Source organism: Antrostomus carolinensis, unplaced genomic scaffold, assembly GCF_000700745.2.
Source record: "Antrostomus carolinensis isolate BGI_N321 unplaced genomic scaffold, ASM70074v2 scaffold1958, whole genome shotgun sequence".
Classification (NCBI taxonomy): Eukaryota; Metazoa; Chordata; class Aves; order Caprimulgiformes; family Caprimulgidae; genus Antrostomus; species Antrostomus carolinensis.
The window spans coordinates 23176-43347 of record NW_010334836.1 but is presented as its reverse complement, the minus strand read 5'-3'; the positions used below and the strand labels follow the sequence as shown (position 1 = coordinate 43347).

The following is a 20172-nucleotide window of genomic DNA, read 5'->3' as shown; positions in this document are numbered from 1 at the left end:
TTCCCTGTGGACTTACTGCCAAAGTCACAGCTCAGCACAACTCTGAGCTGGAGCTGCTTCACTACAAACCAGCTGTCTGGAAGAAGAACCCCTGCTTGACATCTTCTGCTTTGGAACATGCTCCTTTTCCTCCCTCTACTTTCCTGAAACCCATTTCTATTGGAAGAACCTTACCTAAGTAAAGAAAAAATCTGTGTGTAAGAGACAGGGTCCAAACCATTCCAGTTTTATTGATGCCAGTAATTCCACTGACTTCAAAAACCACTGCACTGAAGTTGCTGGAACCATAAACATGAGAAAAATGAGAAAGATTTGGCCATCATCCTGTTGTTGAAGGTCTGCAGGCAATGAAACCCCAAGTATTGTATGCAGATTTACACCAACACCAGTGGTACCTCAAAAGACAAGGATGGACGTCTCTTCACTCCATTCATCACCTTAAAGAAGTGCACTATTTTAAACTTCTCTCCTAATAAATGAGCTCTAAATGAGAAGATATGAGAAAGAACAAAATCAGACAGGCATTACACAGGAAATTCTGTACTTCCATTGGTGTACAAAATAAAACCAGAACATTGTTAACTGCCTTAATTAAAAGGTTATGTAATATTGCTGCATCTATGGAGGTTATGTTCAGAAATGAGGAAAAAGTATTTTGAGATGAGAAAATCAGTAACAGCACTACAAAACCCTAGCACTGCAGAGCTGAAGAGCAAGTGTTACTTGAAATACACTAATTGCAGATGACATATAACGACATATTTTTCACTTTGGCATCACACTGCCATGTGATTTAATCCCTTTTGCCATCTGCTTTAAACAAATGGCAGTGTTATTCCCAAGAGGAAAAAATACTTCTCCTGTGATTCACTTCCAACAAATACCCCAGACACTGATGTCTTACAGCAGAGCACGAACGAAACTCAGTGTTCTGTGGTATGGAGGGGAGGCAAATTTGCTGTTATCTGTTGCAGAGTTAAAAGTAAGATCTTACTTGTTCTAAACAATCAATGTGATTTTGAACTTTGGAGATGCAGATGCTGATGTTACTCAATTCATATTCTTATATCTTTCCACTTCATTCTATTCTCACTATAACTTAACGTTGAGCACTGAATGGGATCTGTGCTCACCTAGGCAACCATCCATTGTAAGAGTAGAAAGGATACGTAGAACACAGAAAGGGCAATTTGGAATTAATTGCATGTTCTCAATTTGGCATCTACTCAGTTAAAAAAGATCAAAAGTTTAAAGTAGCTCAAAATATCACACCTGTCCAGGAGGTTCCCTGACAAACCAGGAGCTCCACAGTCATGTCATCCTTTACTTTTAAAAAGACTTCCCTCCTTCCCTCTTCTCAAGTAGAAGACCAAAAGAAAGAATTTGCTCACTGTGCAGGGCAAGCAGTGAAGAAATTGCACTATCAAGAATATTGTGAAACACATCAGAGAGACTCAAAATAGCCAGAAAAGCACCTTCCCATCCCATTCTGCATGTGGTAAGGGGTTGGCCTGCCGTTGGCTATGACAGATGATGTTTAAACAGGAGATGTGTAAAGTGTGTGCTGTACGGGGGCACAATTGTGTTCCAGCTTAGAAGATGATAGGGTCAGATGTACTCAGCAGCAGTAGTACAGAAAGTAACTCACAATGGTCACATATGCAGAACTGTGATGACTTTTGTGTGGGAGCTAGTCATTATTTAACAGGTTCCAAGCAATGAAAACAATCTTATTCAATATAACCTTCAATACAGGGTCCCATTAACCACCTCCAGCACTGGTAGCAGTAGCTATGCTTATTTGAATAAGGCCCTGAGTTTCTGAGCTTCACCCCTTGCCAAAATCCTGTGCTAACTTGGAACCAGTGGGAAACAGCTTGTATGTCTATAGGTGGCTTTTTAACACTGTTATGCAAAGCATATTTCACCCGCACACTTGCATCAGCTTTACATTGTATACATCTTCTGTCTGGAACATATTCCCCTGACACAAATATGAGAAAAGAGCCAGGCCCATACTGCACTGATGCAAACATATACATGTACTTTTGTACAATGTCTTTGGGCCATAACTGATATTCAGGTAGCCAAAAAATAACATATTGTTCTAACCCTCATCTTAATTACCAATGAAATGACACCAAATTAATTTTATCTACAGTTTTAAGAGCAGGTTCAATAACGCAATCACCATTAGCACAATCTGCCTTGAGGAAAATGAAATTACTTTCTTACAAGGAATAAGGAATAAAATGGAGTTATAGAATACTACACATTGTTTCTGGGGTTTTCGCTTTTTCTATTGCAAATTAAATCTTTTACATCTTTAGAAAATACTTTATTTGATGAAAACCACTATAAATGGATTATTTTGCCAAAAATCAAACTATCATCTCATTTGTTTATATGCATATATGTACAAATTTCTGTCCTTTAGAAAAGATTAAGATCACATTAGTCAAACAGAGCCCTATTTTTGCTCCCTGGTTTTGCATTTGGCTGTTTATGGAGATCACAGGTTTTCCTATGTTACCCATAAAGATTTAAACTATATTTTTCACTCCATCATGCATAAAGTTCCTTCATGCTAACACTGCAAATGTTAGTATGAGGAAAAAACCTTCCACAATCAAGTTCCAGTGCAGTTTTCCAGATCTGTCACTTTTCAACTCTAGTCCTGTAGCTACAACATCTGAATGAAAAAAATGAAAGGCAGTGCCAGCCAACAATGCTGTTCACTTCAAAGCTTAAAAGAATTAAAATTGCACTGATTCTTGAAATCAAAGAGGTGAATCCATAGGTAAATCCTTAGGTATCACTTCAGCTAGTTAACCTGACATGTCAATTAAATGCAAGAGCAATTTATTCAATTCTCAGTCTGGTCTGACAAAAAACCTATACTTCCCCTGATTCCTAATTAGCCAAAGTACTTGTCTTCTTTCATGCAGATAAATTTCATATCCATTAGTGTAAAGCATTAACACATTTTTCTTTCAATCGTATTTTCCTCCTGTTGACTGACACACCTTTTCAAGCGAGTGTACTTGTGCCAGTTTCAGCTTTGTGGGAACTTGCCCCAAGGTCTTTAGTAAAGTTCCCTCCCATACACATAAAACAATGATATATAATTGTAATGCTAGCTATGTGAAAAGACATATGTCTTACCTTAGAAAATATGAATGGAAAATAATGCACTGGAGGAATGTAGCCATTTCTATTTGAGTATATTTATGAAGCTAAATTGCATAGTATTTAATATGGGGTAAAATGCAACATTATTAACTCCTTGACAAAGTGTTCAGGTGGTACTTCTCTTTAAATAATTTAAGTCTCTTTTTTGACAGAGCAGAATTCTTATAGGATGCCTAATAATTCTAGGAAAATTTATAAAAATGAAGAAATTCCTTTTGTGTACACACAAAAATTACTAGGTGTAAGATCTAGTCATGTATGTATCTGGTACATGGCTCTTGCCAGTAAATCATACTCAGTATTTTGTTCTTAGTTCTATTTTGACTTATTATTTAGGAGTGTTTTTTGAAAGATGATTATGAGACTTTATACATAGAGCTGGTTGAAACATGCAGGAAAATGTCATGAAACATTGCAAATTCTTTATAGTCTTTGTCTCATTGCAACTCCTTCACAGTGACTGGAACTGACTATGACCTGCAGATCCAGGAAATGGAGGCACAAGGTCAGAGATCTTTTTAAACGTTGCTAAACTCTCTGGGAAGAAAGCATGGTCCAAACCCCGGCCTAAAAAAAATAAAAAAAAAAAAAAACAAACAAAAATACCCAAGGAAAATAGCTTCTTTGTATGAAACGTTTGTACTGCTCATCTTGATTCACATTGCTTAGGAACAAGCGATTTACTTCATTTCCATGTGTAGAGCCATTTGCTGGGGCTTCAAATGCCATCTGTTTTTCAGGGGGAAGTTTAGCGTTCTTCTCATTCCCCACTCCCCATAAGGTGGCTCCTGATGCATGACAGAAGCAAGTCTGAATCATGCAGATTCATGCACTGCACATCAGAGCATAAAATACTTGTCACCCTCCGAATCACAAACGCGACTGTGGAATGCGATGGGACATCTCCCTGAGGGGAGGCTCCCAGCCCTGCCTGCTCTAGCAATGTGCCCGGAGGGCTTCCAGCACCATCTGCAACATCAGGGTACTGCAAAGGTTTGCTGCACTGCTTTGCCAAAGGCACCTTGTGACTCAGTCAAGGTACTAACTGCAGGTTTTAAGGAGATAATTTAGCCAGACAGACTTATACTAGCCTGTTACTCTACCTCTTGGGCAGGCTTTGTAGCCAGCAATGGTCCCCAAGCTGCTGGGACTGCACTGGTGCTCTGTTAGACCATGGCAAGATAAGGATGTCTACACAAGATGCAGTGGCATCAGCTGAACACAAAGCTGGCCCATTGTAGGTGAGGGCATCTTACACACAGAAGCTCCACCAGCTTATCTTAGAATCAGTGCAATTAAACTGGTACAAGCCAATTTAATTAAACCAGATGCTCTCATGTGGGCTCAATAGAAAGTATCCTGGTTAGCTTGCATCTGCACATTTGCCAGTGCAAGCTAATCCACTTTTGAGACGTTTAAACCCACATATGTGTTCCTTTTCAAATTTGCACTAGCTTGGCTAACCTATTACTAAAAGGACAACTTCAGTCAAACTAGAACAAGTTTCACCAGGCTAATTAGGCATTTTTAGAAATATTAATCTCTTCTACTAATCAGCTTGGTTTGTTGATTGTGGTGATGAGACTAGCATGCCCTGCCTTTGATTATAAAATGCTACTTTGGCACTCCATGTACCAAGGACAAGTAAGGCTGTAGTGGATGTCTGCTTAATACATTACAAGGACTACTAAGGAGCAAGTTCCTTAATGAAGGACTTTTTTATTTGAAGAACTTCAAGAATTAAGAAAGTTAAAAACCATTGTACCTGTGTATGTTTTCAACTTCTGATCCTGCTGCCCACTGGTCTTTGCTGTGACCCAACCTGCATACAGCTGGTGTGTGGACAGAAGTCATCCTACAACGACAGCTGCAGAAAAATGGGAGCTTGGGCACTGCTGCAGTATTGACTTGCCATGTGTCACCTGGATCTCACAACTGTGCAGGAAAACCCCAATAGATTACTTAATCTATTACACCAAAAGCGCACCATGGTCCCCTAAGACTTTTAGCTGTTGTGTTTTACATGCTGCTACAACTCTCACAATAATGAAAGAATGAAAACACCAAGTCAGATCAAAAGTAGCATTGTGTAACATGAGAAATAAAACCCAGATAGTTTCTTATTAGTTTGTTTTTAAGTCCATCAGGGAATTCTCAGTGCAATGCAGTGCTCAGATTGGTGGCCTTTTCTGCTCATTTTGGTAGCCACCATCAACAACTCCCGTGCAATCTACATATCTTTGGGGGTTCTGGTAAATTAGAAAAATAAAGAACGGTAATGCAGTTAGAGCTATTTTTACTAACATGGAAACTTATTGTCAAAGATAGTATTAACCCTCAGAAGTGATGTGATTTTCTTTCCACAACTACAGTCTTTCAAGATATTTTCATCTCATTTTCAATTATGAAAGAAGAGGGAGTTTGACCACTGATTATCATTTTAAGAATGTGAATCAAAAGCTTCTAACTAGAAATCATTAAGTAATGCACATATGTTCTAAAAGAGCCAATAAGATGCACTTGAAGCAGCAAGAATTACTTCAGCTTGCAAAAAAAAAACAAAAAAAAACCAACAACAACAAAAAACCAAAACAACAAAAACCACCAACCAAAAAAACCCCAAAAAAGTCAAAAAGCATTGTGAAAGGATTTGGAGAGGACAACATTCTGAGTACTCTTATGCAGACACCAACAGGGGAGGGGCTCTGTTGTTTTTTTTCAAAAGTTTTCTACATTTCTGTTCTTCTTTTCTCATCTACCCTCCACAAGCTTGTGAAGTGGCATGCAATTGTTTTAGCAAAATCTATTGCTTCCATCGCTACCAAGCTGTCTTCATTCCTACGACTATTAATTCTGAGAGGTGGCAAATTGCCCATAATACTTGTTAATTAAATAAAGTGTTAATTACCATTATTAAAGGCATCCTTGTTGCTTTTGCAGGAAAAAGACATCTGCTGGTAAGGACCAGTGGATTTCCACAGTGCAGTGGTTAACACTGGCTGACAAGAAGCGTCCATTTTGAGGTCCACCTGATTTTCGCTAGTCTTTGCTGTATCAGAATTTGAGATGCTCAGCCCATACACACCATCGTCATAAATGAGAGAAGAATCTGATCTGTTGAGACTGCCTAGAGACACACACACTACAGCTTCATTTAAGTAGAACGTATTTTCGCCATATAAGCTGTCCAATTGGTTATGTCCCATTATCTGCAGAAGGGGGGAAAAAACAGAGAACAGCATTTTCACCTTTGTCCAGCACTAGAATCACAGAATATCTCAAGTTGGAACAGACCCTTAAGGATCATCAATTTCTACTCTCTGCTCCTCGCAGCACTACCTATAACCAAGCCATATGACCACGAGCATCATCCTGAAGAATCTTTATACCTGGATACATAAAATTAACTGCCAGACAGAATGGGGATTCATCGCAAATAGTCACCTAATTTTCCAGAAGTTAATCTTAAAACATGTTAAATTGGATGTGCATGCAGGAATAAAGAGTGATAACCTAGTAAATTTTGCCTTAGCTCCCCTCCAAACACAGGAAAACTCAGTAATAATTGCAAAATGGCAAATAACAAAGGGTCGCTACCTGGGATGCACTGAGCTCTGCTGATTCCTTTCTGGGGGTCAATATTTTGCCCCATGGCTCAACAAGGTACCACTTCACATATGTAAATCTGTGTACACTGCAATCCAAAAATAACACTGTACCTCACACAGACAGGTTAAAACATAGAGAACAGGACTGCAGCAGTCAGTTTAGGGATGGCAAACAGCATTCAGCAAGTGGCCATGGCTCCCAGGGGCTGAAAATGCAACTCCTGCAAAGACCCCCTGCCTACAGGTGTTTATCAAGGCAGAGCTCACAAGAAAGCAGGAGTAGCAACATGAGTTACTGTAAAGTTTGGCCATCCACAACGAGCTGGGTTCAGTGTAATGACAAAAACACTGGGCTGGGAACACTGGCTGACTGGCATCCACTCAGCCAGCTCTGCAGCACCAAGGAGTATGGTAGTGGAAAATGCAGGACAAAGACAATCCCAAGGCCTGGAATGCATCCAAAGCTACACAGTTTACTTGAAATAAAAGTACAAGTAGTCTTACACATGAAATAATAGATTAAGAACTACTACACTTCTACACTCAGCATTTCATTATTTTGCCTCTTGTCTGTGCAGTCCTGGCCATCCCTGCATCAGGCTATCGTCCTTCAACTTCCTCTCCTCAAAAGATTTCAGAAGTCACATCCACTAAAGCTGACAGCCAAGTTCCTTTTTGGTTTTATCATCCACTTCCTTAAGAACTGCCAAACATGTCAGAATTGCACCACAAGCTATACTAGTAAGCAGTGCCTTCATTGTTTGGGCTGAGCAAGCATATATGGATAAGTCATGTTCACACGGTGTTCAAAACAGCCGGATGAAAAGGAGGAGGTCAAAGGCCAATCCTTCACCCCCTCATGCAGGCACAGGCTTAGATGGAAAATGGTCACTGCCTGTTATGGGTCAATTGCCAGCTGAAAAGCTAGGGAGGTGATGGCCTGAAGAAAGGCTCTACAGATCTTCTTGTGAAAACTGAAACCTGGGCAAAAAAAAGCTGTTTGAGTCAGTGAGCTTTCAATGTATGCAAAAGCCAGGCAAAATGTTTTGATTTTCAGGTGCTTTAGAGAACAGTAATGGAAATCAAGACTGTACCCATCAAGGAAGGGACTAGAAACCAGGTCCCATCTGGCAGGTGAGCACCAAGACAACTGAGTTCAGAGTCAACCTCTATTCTTCACCCTCAACCAAAACAAAATCATTTTTGGTATTAAATGTTTGAGCATCTTCAGAGCTACTTTAAATTGCATTGCCTAATAATGACTATCTCCAAGGAATTACACTGTCGGGGATGGAGCCACACACCAACCTCTTCCCCTGAAAGGCTGCGTGTTTCAGGGAAGCAGGACAGAAGAGCCTGACACATGGGGTTCATGGGAGCCTGGCATTTCCCACTCCTGGAGCAGCCACTGTTCCTCACTGGAGACAGTGCTGTTGTCCAGGAACAAGGACAGCAGCCAAAGACTTCACTAAAAGCTTTATATGCCTCAAGCATTACAGTAATTTAGCTTTCACACAAGAGGCAAGAGATGCAATGTACTTTGCAAACACAGCAGCAAAGCAGAATAAAATGCAGATTCTCACAATTTCCATCCCCTCAACTTCATATCCATCGGTCTGAGTTTGGCTTCTGTAGGGCACCCAGCTTAAAATCACAGAATGGTTGAGATTGGAAGGGATGTCTGGAAGTTTTCTGGTCCACTCCTCTGCTCAACCAGGGCCACCCAGAGACAATTGCCTAGGACCACGTCCAGACGGCTTTGAATATCTCCAATGATGGAGACTCCATAACCTCCCTGGGTAACCTGTGCCAGTGCTCAGTCGCTCTCACAGGAAAAAAGTGCTTCCTGATGTTCAGAAGGAACTTCCTGTGTTTCTGTTTGTGCCCGTTGCCTCTGGTCCTGTCTCTGGGCACCACTGAAAAAAGCTTGGCTCCATCCCCTTTACATCCTCTTACTCTTTAAGAACCCCCATGAACCTTTTCTTCTCCAGGCTGAACAGTCTCAGCCTTTCCTCATAGAAGAGATGCCCCAGTGACCTCAGACATCTTTGTGGCCCTTCACTGGACACTTTACCCCTCCTCCCACCCTACGCCATCACCCCCTGCACCCATAGCTCTGTATTTCTCTTGTACTGGGGAGCCAGAACTGGACACAGCACTCCAGGTGTGGCCAAAGTAGAGGGAAAGGATCACATCCCTTGACGTACTAGCAATACTTTGCCTAATACAGATGTCTGTGAGCCTTCTTTCTGGCCACTGTTGGCTTACAATCAACTTGGTGTCTACTAGGACCCACAGGTCCTTTTCTGCAAAGCTGCTTTCCAGCTGTGTGGCCTCCAGCATATATTGATGCATGGGGTTTTTCCTTCCCAGGGGCAGGACTTTGCACTTTCCCTAGTTAAACTTCATGAGGTTCGAACAAAGCCCTTGGACATGCCTGAACCTCAGCTTCCCACATGCTCACTTATGTTATGTTACCAATGAACAAAACCTAGATGCACTAGCCTATTTGTCAAGGAAATTCTCTCTAGGTCTGCAACTGGGGACATAATTATGGTGAGGAACCACATACCTCATAGCTCCCTGTGGATGACAACAGGCTACTTTGTTGACCATGCTTCCAGTGCCAGAGGAGCATCTTCTGCATTTTCACGCGGTCTTTTTCTCTCTCCACCATTTTCTGGCCCTCCTGGAGCCTCTCCAGGCTTTGCTGGTACTCCTGCAGCTGCAGCGCCAGTCCCTGTCGGCTCCTCTCCAGCAGCTCCTCCTGGCACCCGCACTCCCTCTCCCGCTGCCGCAGCCAGCCCTCCCTCACCTCCTGCTCCCGCTGTCGCTGGTCACATTCACGCAGCCATCGCTGCTGCTCTTGCTGAAATTGCTGCTTCAGTTTGTGTATGTTGGCTAGCTCCACCCTTTGTTTTTCCAGATTCCGGTGTTTTTCTTGTTCCAGAAGGAGGTTTAGCCGAGAACCATGGCCTCGACCACTCTTCTCATTCTCTTGCAGGAGTAACCTATGAAGCTCTCTGTGGCTGTCCTGGATAGCTAGTGCTGCCTAAACACCACAACAAAATTAGACATAAATGTTTTAATATTAGCATTAGTCCATTTCTGCATTTTTACATAGAAGCATTATATAAAAAAGTTTCAACCTCCCATAGTATCAGCGCTTAATGCTTTCTGGGAGGTTATTTCTCATGCAAGCAGAGAAAATTCCATGTTCATGCCTTTACCAAGAGATGTTTCTAAAAGCACTCAACCATTTCAAGCACTTTTAACACAGCTTCTGGTTTACACTTAGTATTATTACATATGTTTATGTTACAGCTGTGCATATGCACTTCAGTTACAGCTGGGGGCCTTTTCTGTCAGAGGAAGTTAAGACACATAGGAAGAATGATTTTTCATGGTTAAAGAGGGCATTAAGGCACTGGGAACGCTACACTTAACAAAGTATTCCTAACACAGATGTGGCTTATACAGATAAAACTGTACTGTTCCCAGTACAGCTCCAACTCTAAGGCTCTCCTTGCTAACCTGAGACAGCACAGTCTTGCCAACATCAGCCCTACAGGAACCTGCCAACATCATCAGGACTGTACTCCAGCTGGCCAAGATATCTGTGCCGGCAATCGGCAGTGTAGTAACACTTTCAGACTAGATATTTCACTAGTTGATTTTACAAACAAAAGCACTATATTTTGACCTTTACAAGGATGTTGTGACATTGTTTGCATTAAAGATTGTGACATCCTGCAATAACACAATAATAAATAGCTGGGATTAAGAAGAAAGAAAAATAAGAAAGACCTAGAGCTGCTGAGGCACTTATTGCATAGCCTATCTTCAAGAGCTGACATGGGAATTTATTTTCGACAGACATTCCCAGAGAATTCCCACAGCCCCATTACCCCATGCCGTCCACTCCAGAAAGAGTTTTTAACTATATGTGATGTGCAATTCCCATTTTTTTTGGCTCTTCCTCCAGTATTGGATTAGTTGCAGTCATTTGTAAACAGCGCAAGGACAGAATCCTCTCCTTGTTTTCCTGCATCTATACTGCCAATTCATGGTCTGAACAATTAAGGTGTGATCCCAAGCCTTACTTTATTGCACTTCTGGTGTTAAGCTATTTGGTTTTCAATTTTTCAAAAATTTTGCCTGAATTACAAGCTTTTTGTTTTACTTTTGCATTGCTCCAATCCACTTTACTTCTAAGGCCCAGGCTTCCACAGTTATTATGAAATATACTAATGTCAAGAGAGTCTAAAAATTAAACATACTCAAATGAAACATTTTAAAAATATAAAACTGCACATGAAGTTAAAACATTCAGACTTAGCATGATAGAGACAAAAACTTCAGATTAAGGCTCTACAGAATATGCACAATAATTAGCTGAGACTGAAATATCTAAAACAGGTTGAGTTTGCTACCTATGTGGCAGAGGAACTGCTTACTAGTAGCCAGCAAAATATTCTAAACAAAATACTATCATTTTTCAATATTTTGAAAATAGAATAATTTCATAAATCTGTACATGAAATGACATCAGTTCAGTCAGAGCCATCATTTTACTTTCCCCCTAGATTTTCGGACTGTACACACACTTTTTTGGGGGGCAGACTGATCTCCAAGCAAGCAAACATTATTCAGTTCTTAAAAGAAGCCTACCACTGGTGTGGAATAAAAATATACTATACAACAACTTATGCAACAGTTAGTAGAGATAAGTATCCACTGACACAATGTCTAAAAGTAGGGCAAGATGAAAACAAACCTTAAGAAGTAAATTATTAAGGCTAATTACTCTACAAAGTTAGCAGTGGAGTAGTCACCTGTATGCTGTACAAGAGACGGGTTAAGTTCTGGATTGCTTGTACAATCTAGAAAATAAAAGAGAAGCATTTTCAAAGGTTTGACCGCTGTTAACTAAATAGTTTCTACATTCTGTCTGGGGTTTAAACAAACTCACCTCTGTCCCTGTAGATCCTGGGAAACTCATACTTTCTCCCTAAAATAAACATAGTTTGCTTTAAAAAGTAGTTTTAAACTTTAGAATTGTATCATCTATGTAGTTTGTTGTTTTTTTTTTTAAACTGGTGGAGCCGTTCATATCGCTAATATATGCAGTGCTGAGTCAAACCTTTTTGTGGGTATGTGAAAAAAGACAGAAGCAATAACCTACAAAGACTAATAATTCATCAACACTGGAGTTTCCATGCAAATCACCAGAGATCCTACACACAACTGTAAAAACAAAAATATTTCATCCACAATTTTAATCCTCTTGTAACTAATGCTACACAGAAAAGACATTTCCATTCATTTTTCGTTTACTTGAAAGTTCTGAAATACAGTAACCAGACTTCTGTATATACAGCACAGTGGGTTTAGATTACTTATAATAGTATGAAACAGCCTAAGATTCTTCAAAAACAGAGATACTGACCTAGCAAGAAGCTATCAGAAGTCACGTTAGCGGGTTATGGCAAATGCCCTAGACATGCTGTGAGGCACCAACCAAACCTGCATGCCCGCTGAGCCCCCAGGGCTCAGCCATTTCACACCTTCCACCCTGCTCTCTTTTCCTGAGAAGCATTCTGAATTTATGGGGTGAAACCACTCATAATCCCTTCAGCATGAAGAACAGCTCCTCTGAGAAAGATAAGGTGAAACGGTGGGGAAATAAAACACAATCCCTTCTGAGGCTACACTGACAAGACTTCCTGCATGATTTTTTACTTTTTTTTTTTTTCAGAGAAGCAGAGGAGGGTTTGGGGAATATTTGCTCTCTCTCTCTCTCTGATTCTTCTAAGTTCTCTACTGTCTCATTTTCCACCACAGAGAGCAAAGCAGCTGCTCCACTTAGCTGCGATAACTGAAAATGAAGCTTAAAAAGGCCATGCCTCAAAACACAGCGACAAAGACAAGCTAGGGGGCAAGGCAGCACCAGCTGCGGCATCTCCTCCATTCCTCTCTCTCTCTCTCTCTCATTATCTCACTTCAGTATTTCCGCCTCTGTTCCCTCTTCCCATCTTCACCTCCTCCTCCGCTTCTCACTGCACCCACAAGCCACATAACTGCTCAGCTCTGCTGTGAAAAGCAGAGGACTTTGCACGGATCAAGGACAGACACAAAGGAGCTTGCTCTCCCTTTGCTGGGCAGCCACAATGAGCAGTGGGCAAGGAGGAAGCACAGGACCAAGAAAAAGAGAGAGGAGGAGGAGATGCTGGCAGGGTGAGGAAATGTGAGTGTACAAAGGAGAGCCCACATGCTGAACAAGAGTGGGGTTCCTTTCAGTTTCTGAAATCTTTTTTAATTTAATAAAGGAGGCATGTATGGGGATTAAAGGCTTAGCTGGCTTAGGCATGGCCAAGCAAATGGCCAGCCAAGTGCCTGCGGTCTCCACACTGCAGCACTATTCAGGCACTGGGGAATGAGCTTAAGGCAGGTTCAGTGGAGCAAGGTTGGGGTGACAGCAGCATTGCAGCTGCACTGCTACAGCTTCAGCACAAGCCCCGTAAGTCCAGCTAGGTTTGAAGCAATATATTCAGCTGCTTAATCTGTGCTGCGGGCCACCACCACCTCCCTGCCACTTTTTCCCTAGCACCTTGGTTCAGAGCAATGAGCAGCAGTGGAGATGAGGATGGTCAGATCCCAGGGCAGGCTGCATCCACAGTGCCTCATAACCCCCACAGATGTGATTACAAGGCAGGAGCAGGGAGAAGGAGATGGGGACCACCTCTCACGGCTGCCTGTTTGGGATCCCACGTGTTGCACAGGCAATGCTCTCCCTTCTGATGCTTGGTCAGCATCTAACCAAAAGCAGGCAGGAGAACATCTTTCACCCTTGAAAGCCCTTGCCTTGTCTGTTTTGTTTGCTTGTTCTGCCACCTCCTGGTAAGTCTGATTCTGACATGATCTTTCAGATCTGATGCTAAGACAGTATGCTAACACTACTCCTTTTCTAGCAAGCTTTGCTTTCCATTTCAAGTCATGTATCTTCTGGTCTTGCCTCTCCCCTTTCTTCCTTTTGTGGTCCTGCTTCTCCACGTAAGAATTCCACAGCTACATTTCACTTTATTTCCACACAGTAATTTATACTAGTCTTATTCTAACACTCTGCTGCTACATTGTTTGCCATTCCTAATTTTTCCCAGAACTGACTTTTGATTCTGCTTTTTCCCCAGATTTGCCTATGAGTTATAGGACTTTGAAAAATTGACAGTTCCTCTTCTATTCTCTAATCGCTCCATTTTGTTTTAATTAAAAATTCTGAAGCAAGTTGGTGTAAAACAATAAATCCTATTTTATGTGCTTGTTCTCAGGACAAAGTTCTTCCAGTGCGTCAGTCTTCCTTGCATTAGCTGAGGTCTCTCATTGCAGGAGACTTTCATCATCCTATTGAATAGGAGGAGGAAGTAGAGGGAATACTACTGTCAGCTCCATAGAGATGGATGTATTGAATGATGACAGCAGAGAACCAGACTTTTAAGTGGCCCATAAAAGTGGTACAAAAACACTGTAGCTATTATTACAACCCACCAGTCTGTAAGTCTGGCAGAAAAATTGTTCTGTGCTTGGATTGTTTATGATTGCTTTTTAAATAAACATTATTAATTGCAGTGACCTCTATTAAATTGAATTATCTGGATTTGGGTGAAATGTGCCTATCCCATGCTTTGTGTTTTGGAACAGTCTTTAGATACCCCATAAAAATTTTGACAGCGTTTACATTCTTAGTGCCCAGAGTGCTATGTGCAACACGGGAAGAAAAAGCGGTTACAATACCTTATTCTCTAGATTGGCACCTGCCACTTCCTTTTCAACACTGTGATAGACTTCAGATGACTCTTCCACTTCTTTTATTTCTGCATCTAACAAATGAAGCCCAAATAAAATGCCAGAGAAAGGTTGCAAAGCATATTCTAACTAGAGAAACAAAGGGCACACTTTTTTTACAGCTACTCACAGGGTGCCGAAAACAGAGATTTACGTAATTTGAAGTTACATAATGGATTCTAGCCTGGGGAAAAACAAATTTGGAAGCCTGGATGGCACAAGTGGGACAATCCAGTTTTCCTGCCTTAAAAATTAGTAGTGTTTCACTTATGAAAGCCTGGAGATAAGTATAGCCATACCACTAAAAATGTTCTGCAGCAATGTTGTTCACAGGATTTTATTTGCATTTTTGTTGCAATAAATTCATGCTGCCTTTCAAAGTGGAAATTATTGGAATGTCAATCCTGGTTTTCAGGACTTCTGACAAAAATGGGCTGACTTGGGAAATAGACTATACTGCAATACAGATTTGCTGTGGAGCTGAGCAACAATGACAAGAAAGGATACAGAGATACATAAATCTGACTCAATATTGCTGAATGCAGGCATGTGGTATGGAAAAGGTGCAATGGATCCAAACCATCCACTCACTTCAATGGAGTTATATGACAATTTACAGTACTGGAGCATTTGCCAAAAGACAACTTTTATTACATTATTTTCTATTGATTCCGCCATAGACTGAGAAAGCTTTCAAAAAAACCGAATCCCACATCAATTATTTTAGCATTCTGAATATGTGAAAGCATCAAATTTTACTCACCATCAGGAACAGACTCCAAGATTTCACCGGCACTAAATCTGTGCTTCACACCTAATTCCTCAATACTTTCCTCTGGTGATTTGTCTGTTTCACTCACTTGCGATGTTGTTACAGCAACATGGAGACTTTCAACTAGAGAGAAAAACATGAAGAATTACAGAGGCCCCTTAAGTAGCTCCTTAATGCATAAATCAATGACATAGAATCATAGAATAATTCAGGTTGGAAGGGACTTTCAGAGGTCATCTAGTCCAATGCCCTACTCAAAGCTGGTCAAACAAAATTGGGTTACTCACGGCTTTGCACAGACGAGCTTTTAACATCTCCAAAAAGGGAGACTTCGCAGCCTCTCTGGGCAACCACCTCTGTTTTTTGACCACCTTCACGATACAGAAACTCTCCTTTAATTTACTTGGAATTGCCTGTGTTCCAACTTGCGCCTGTTGCCTCTTGTCCTATCACTACGTGCCTGCGCAAAAAATCTGGCTTCTCTGTATCCTCCTATTAGGCAGCTGAGGACAGCAATGAGATGCCACCAAGCCTTCTTCTCTCAAGGCTGAACAGACGAACTGTCTCAGCCTCTCCGCAGACAATGTGCTCCAGTCCCCTAGTCATCTTGGTGCCCTTTGCTGGGCTCCAGTTTGTCAATGTCTTTCCTACCCAGGGCAGCCCAGCACTGGTCATGGCACTCCAGACAGAACTCACGAGGAGTGAGTAGAGGATCACCTCCCTCAGTCTGCTGGCAACTCACCTCCTAATGTAGCAACCTGGGAGGCAGCTGGTCTTCTTTGCTGCAAGGGCACACTGCTGCCTCATGGTCAACCTGCTGTCGAGTAGGACTCCCAGGTCCAATTCTGCAAACCTATTTTCTATCTAGTCAGTGCTCAGCCTGTACCAACACATGAGATTAACCCATCCCAGATGCAGGCTTTGCTCTTTATCAAACTTCTAGGGGTTTCCCTTAGCCCATATTCTCAATCTTTAGAGATCTCTCCAGCACACTGATCACCTCACCTCACACAGCGACAGCCATGGATTTGACAAAAGTGTATGCAATCCCTTGGTTAACTTCATTAATAAATATGTTGAATAGTATTGGTCTCAGGATCCTTCCCTAAGGGAATCTTCCAACAACATGTTGCCAGCTGGACTATGTATTACTGAATCACAATCCTTTCAGCACAGCAGTCCAGCTAATTTTCCACACAGTTATGCAACCCTCATCTCACTAGTTCAGCAGTAAGGATACTATAGCCAGTGCAGACACTGTTGAAGGCCTTTCAAATGTCAAGATAAACCACATGCACTGCTCTCCTCTCATTATAAAACCTGTCAGGTTGATCAGACACAATCTGCCCTTGATGAATCCATGCTGGCTGCTCCCAGGCACCTCCCTGCCCTTCACGTTTTTGGAAATGGCTTCCAGAAGGATCTGCTTTACCACCATCCCAGAGACAACAGTGAGGTTGACTACTTTGTAGTTCCCTATATATTCCTTCTTGAAGAGAGGTATGATGCTTGCCGTCTCCAAGTCATCAGGAACCTCTCCTGATCACTGTGACCTTTCAAACACGATATAAAGCACCCTCACAATCCCTGAGCAGCCTTGGATTTATCTCATCTCATCTCATGGATTCATGTATATCCAATTTGCTTAAGCACTTCCTATTTCTGTCCTTCTCTACTGTGAACAACGCTTTTTTCCTATAAAGTCTGATATCAGCTCGGGAACCTAGTATTCTAGTTCTGGAAAATGATCCCCACAAATTGCCTACAGTGTAATCAATTGTAAATTCCTTACAGTTAGCTGAAGACTCCTGAAATCCGAGACATCATCAACATTGACATTATCAGGACAGAAAGTGAAAATTAAAAGTGACAGAATAAGCTCTCACTTTAGGTGATGCTAAAATCTTGTAGTCCTTCTCAAAGAGTATACAGTCTGTGCTGGATATGGCTCAGTTTACCAGGAGTCTCTTCAGCTGAGTTTAGCAGTTTAGCTGAACTTCCAACTAGGCAAAGTATCCACGAATACCATTCCTCTGCAATGCCCTTTGCCAAGTTTTGACACTGACAGTTCTTGAGACTTGACAGAATCACAGCACAAGGCAATACGGCTACATTTTGTTACCTTGAATTACCTGTCCGTGCAAAGAGCCACCGGTCCACTCTTCCCATGCAAACTCACCTTCTCTGAGTGCTGCTGCCAGCAATGAAGCAGCCTGTGGAGTTTCTCCAGAATCAGGTTTGATAAGAAGGTGAGGTTCTACATGAACATCCTCAAACCCACTCATATGTCCCAGTTCTGCATAGATATGCAACTTCTCTTCCAAATAACTACAGATCTGCTGGTCCTGGTTACTCAGTGATTCTGTCAACCAAAATTGAACACTGTATTAATATTTTTAATCCTGCAGACAAAGCACACTCCTCATTCACCCTTATAATCCTTAGGACACATAGACATTGATAACTCGAGCTAGGTCTTTTTTAAGTAGCCAGGAACCAAATCCATCCCATAGTCTGTCCTAATGAAAGCTGGCACAGACCCCGGCAGAGGGCCAGGCCAGTGCTCTCCCCCGGTGAGGTGGCCTTGGTTGCACTCTTGGGCCCTCAGCTACCGCCTGCTGCACTCAATCAATGCAGGAAAAGCACTTGGCTCAGGCAGCCAGAAGATGTGCTGACTAAGTACCTCAATGTCAAAAATACTTGCTCTCAGCAGAGGATGCCCTTCCCTGTGTCTCTCTACAGTAAGTACACTACTGGAATTTCTCTCTTTACAGCAGTATAAAGACGTGGAATTTAGGTATAGAGGAACCAAGGAAGCAGAATTTATCCCTGTCGGCTACATTTTCAGATAAAAATAATAGCAGCAAAGTATGAAATCCATAAACAAGCACAAAGCCACACAATTACTGAAGATTTGAGTTACTTCTGCAGATGTGCAATTACCTGGCCCTGATGATAATCTGGGAAATTCAATGTTTATTCTGAAAGTATCCATTTTTCTTTTCTTTTTTACTGACGGTAATGTAGCACAAATATAAAGCGTTTGGAAAAAATACAGTCCTCTTTCAATAAACTCACATTATACCATCAGACCACTCCAGCTTTCTTTGCTGTGACTCTGCCTGTTAAGCCACTCTGAACCCACCAGTCAGTGTGGGCACATTCATTCATCCTTATTCACTCTCCAAGTGGCAGGAAAGGTACCACACCTTGACATTTCTGAATTCTGGATGCTTTGGCCTCAGCAATACGTCTGTCCTCATCAGATTCACTCATTTTTCCTTCTTCTTCTTCTTCCTCTGGACAACTTTAAAGATGAAAGACAAAAAAGGTGGAAAAAGCAAAATCTGCACATCATGTATTTACCTTCAGTACAGTAATAAACAGAACACAACATTAGCACTAACTTTTGCTACAATCCAGAAGCATGTTATTTGTATGTTTCTTTAAAAAGCAGTAACTGGACACAAACCAGACTGAAAGACTCCTTTTAATTCTGGTAAGGCTGCAGGGTGCAGCAAAGGGGTGGCTGGTCCTCATGGAAGCTTGCTGTGCTAAGCATAAGCTTGGTCCCCATAAGAAGCAACCTTCCCTGCCATTCTCAAGGAGTTGAGACCAAGAAAGATACAGGCATGATCAGGGACGTCCCCAAAATGGTTGCATGGATACCTGCAGGACTCTGGAAAGCATCCAGTGCCAAAGGCAAAGGTGAGGGAAGCTTACAATGGCTGGTAAGGACATCTAATGGGGAGCGGGAAAGTTTTGCTGATTCAGCGGGAAACTACAAGTAACATGGGAAGTTTGTCAGAAGTGATGGTGGGGTCTTGAGGTCTGTGAATCCTTAGCTCACAGGAAAACCCAGCCTCACAGGATGGATCCAGTGCAATGCAGAACAGAGAGCACACTGCCACTAATATCCAACCAACCTCCTGTCTGCTTTGGACTGCCAGGATGAAGACCAAAAGCCTTTTCCTATACCTTTCCACTGCATCTTGAATACGCCTCATCCAGTTGTTCCGTTCCTCTTTGCAGTTGGTATGAACTTCATACATCTCAGGCCCCGCAGAAGAAGCACTAATCAGAAACATCCCCCTCTCTTCGTTGGCTACTTCTCTTACTATGAGCCTCTGAAGGGAGATAACGGAAGGCTTCTGGTCCTGGGGAAACAGTCACAACACATCCAAATAATAAATTACTCTCTTATAAAACATCATACTTTTAGAAAAGCATGATTTTTTAATTAATAGTACTAATTCTAGTCCTGGAATAGTCAGACTACATATGTTCTTACCAGGTGCAAGAGGCTGCAAGTTTTGAGTATTCAGACATCTTTTTAAACTATTTTAAAAAATACATTATAGTATTTATTAACAAGTAAAGCACAGGGCATGTGCTAAAAAGTAAATCCCAGAAGCTCAATGATATTGAGGCACAGTGTTCATATAATGTTTACATTTATATAGTTTGGGAATGTCACTCCATGATTTTTCATACATTTAATGTGTGTTTGCTACTACATTCTTCTGTTTTGCTTAACAGAACCATAATTTAAAATTCATTTTAGATAAGTGAAAGAGCCTGCTCTACTTCACGCCTTCATAATTAGATCAAGCATGACACTAAAAACATAATTGTTATTTTCATCCTTCTTCCTAAAAAAATATTTAATTTTGAAAATAAACTTAATTTTCTACGTACTGGCATATTACTGTTCTGAATACACTGCCAGGATTTTAGAAAAAAATATTAGGTGGGAAT

The 20172-nt window shown here is 41.5% G+C and overlaps 1 protein-coding gene across 1 annotated transcript in view; it reads right to left on the bottom strand.

The window, feature by feature from the left end:
* ARHGEF28 (Rho guanine nucleotide exchange factor 28) overlaps positions 1-20172 on the bottom strand; it is a gene marked incomplete at its 5' end in the record, with an annotated part of 52032 nt that overhangs the window by 10784 nt on the left and 21076 nt on the right. The window contains 9 exons of the mRNA XM_010174303.2: positions 6101-6401; positions 9373-9852; positions 11636-11683; positions 11773-11811; positions 14592-14677; positions 15406-15537; positions 17594-17776; positions 18624-18721; positions 19393-19571. Coding sequence (XP_010172605.2) covers positions 6101-6401; positions 9373-9852; positions 11636-11683; positions 11773-11811; positions 14592-14677; positions 15406-15537; positions 17594-17776; positions 18624-18721; positions 19393-19571 — 1546 coding nt within the window. The remainder of the gene's footprint in view (positions 1-6100; positions 6402-9372; positions 9853-11635; positions 11684-11772; positions 11812-14591; positions 14678-15405; positions 15538-17593; positions 17777-18623; positions 18722-19392; positions 19572-20172) is intronic.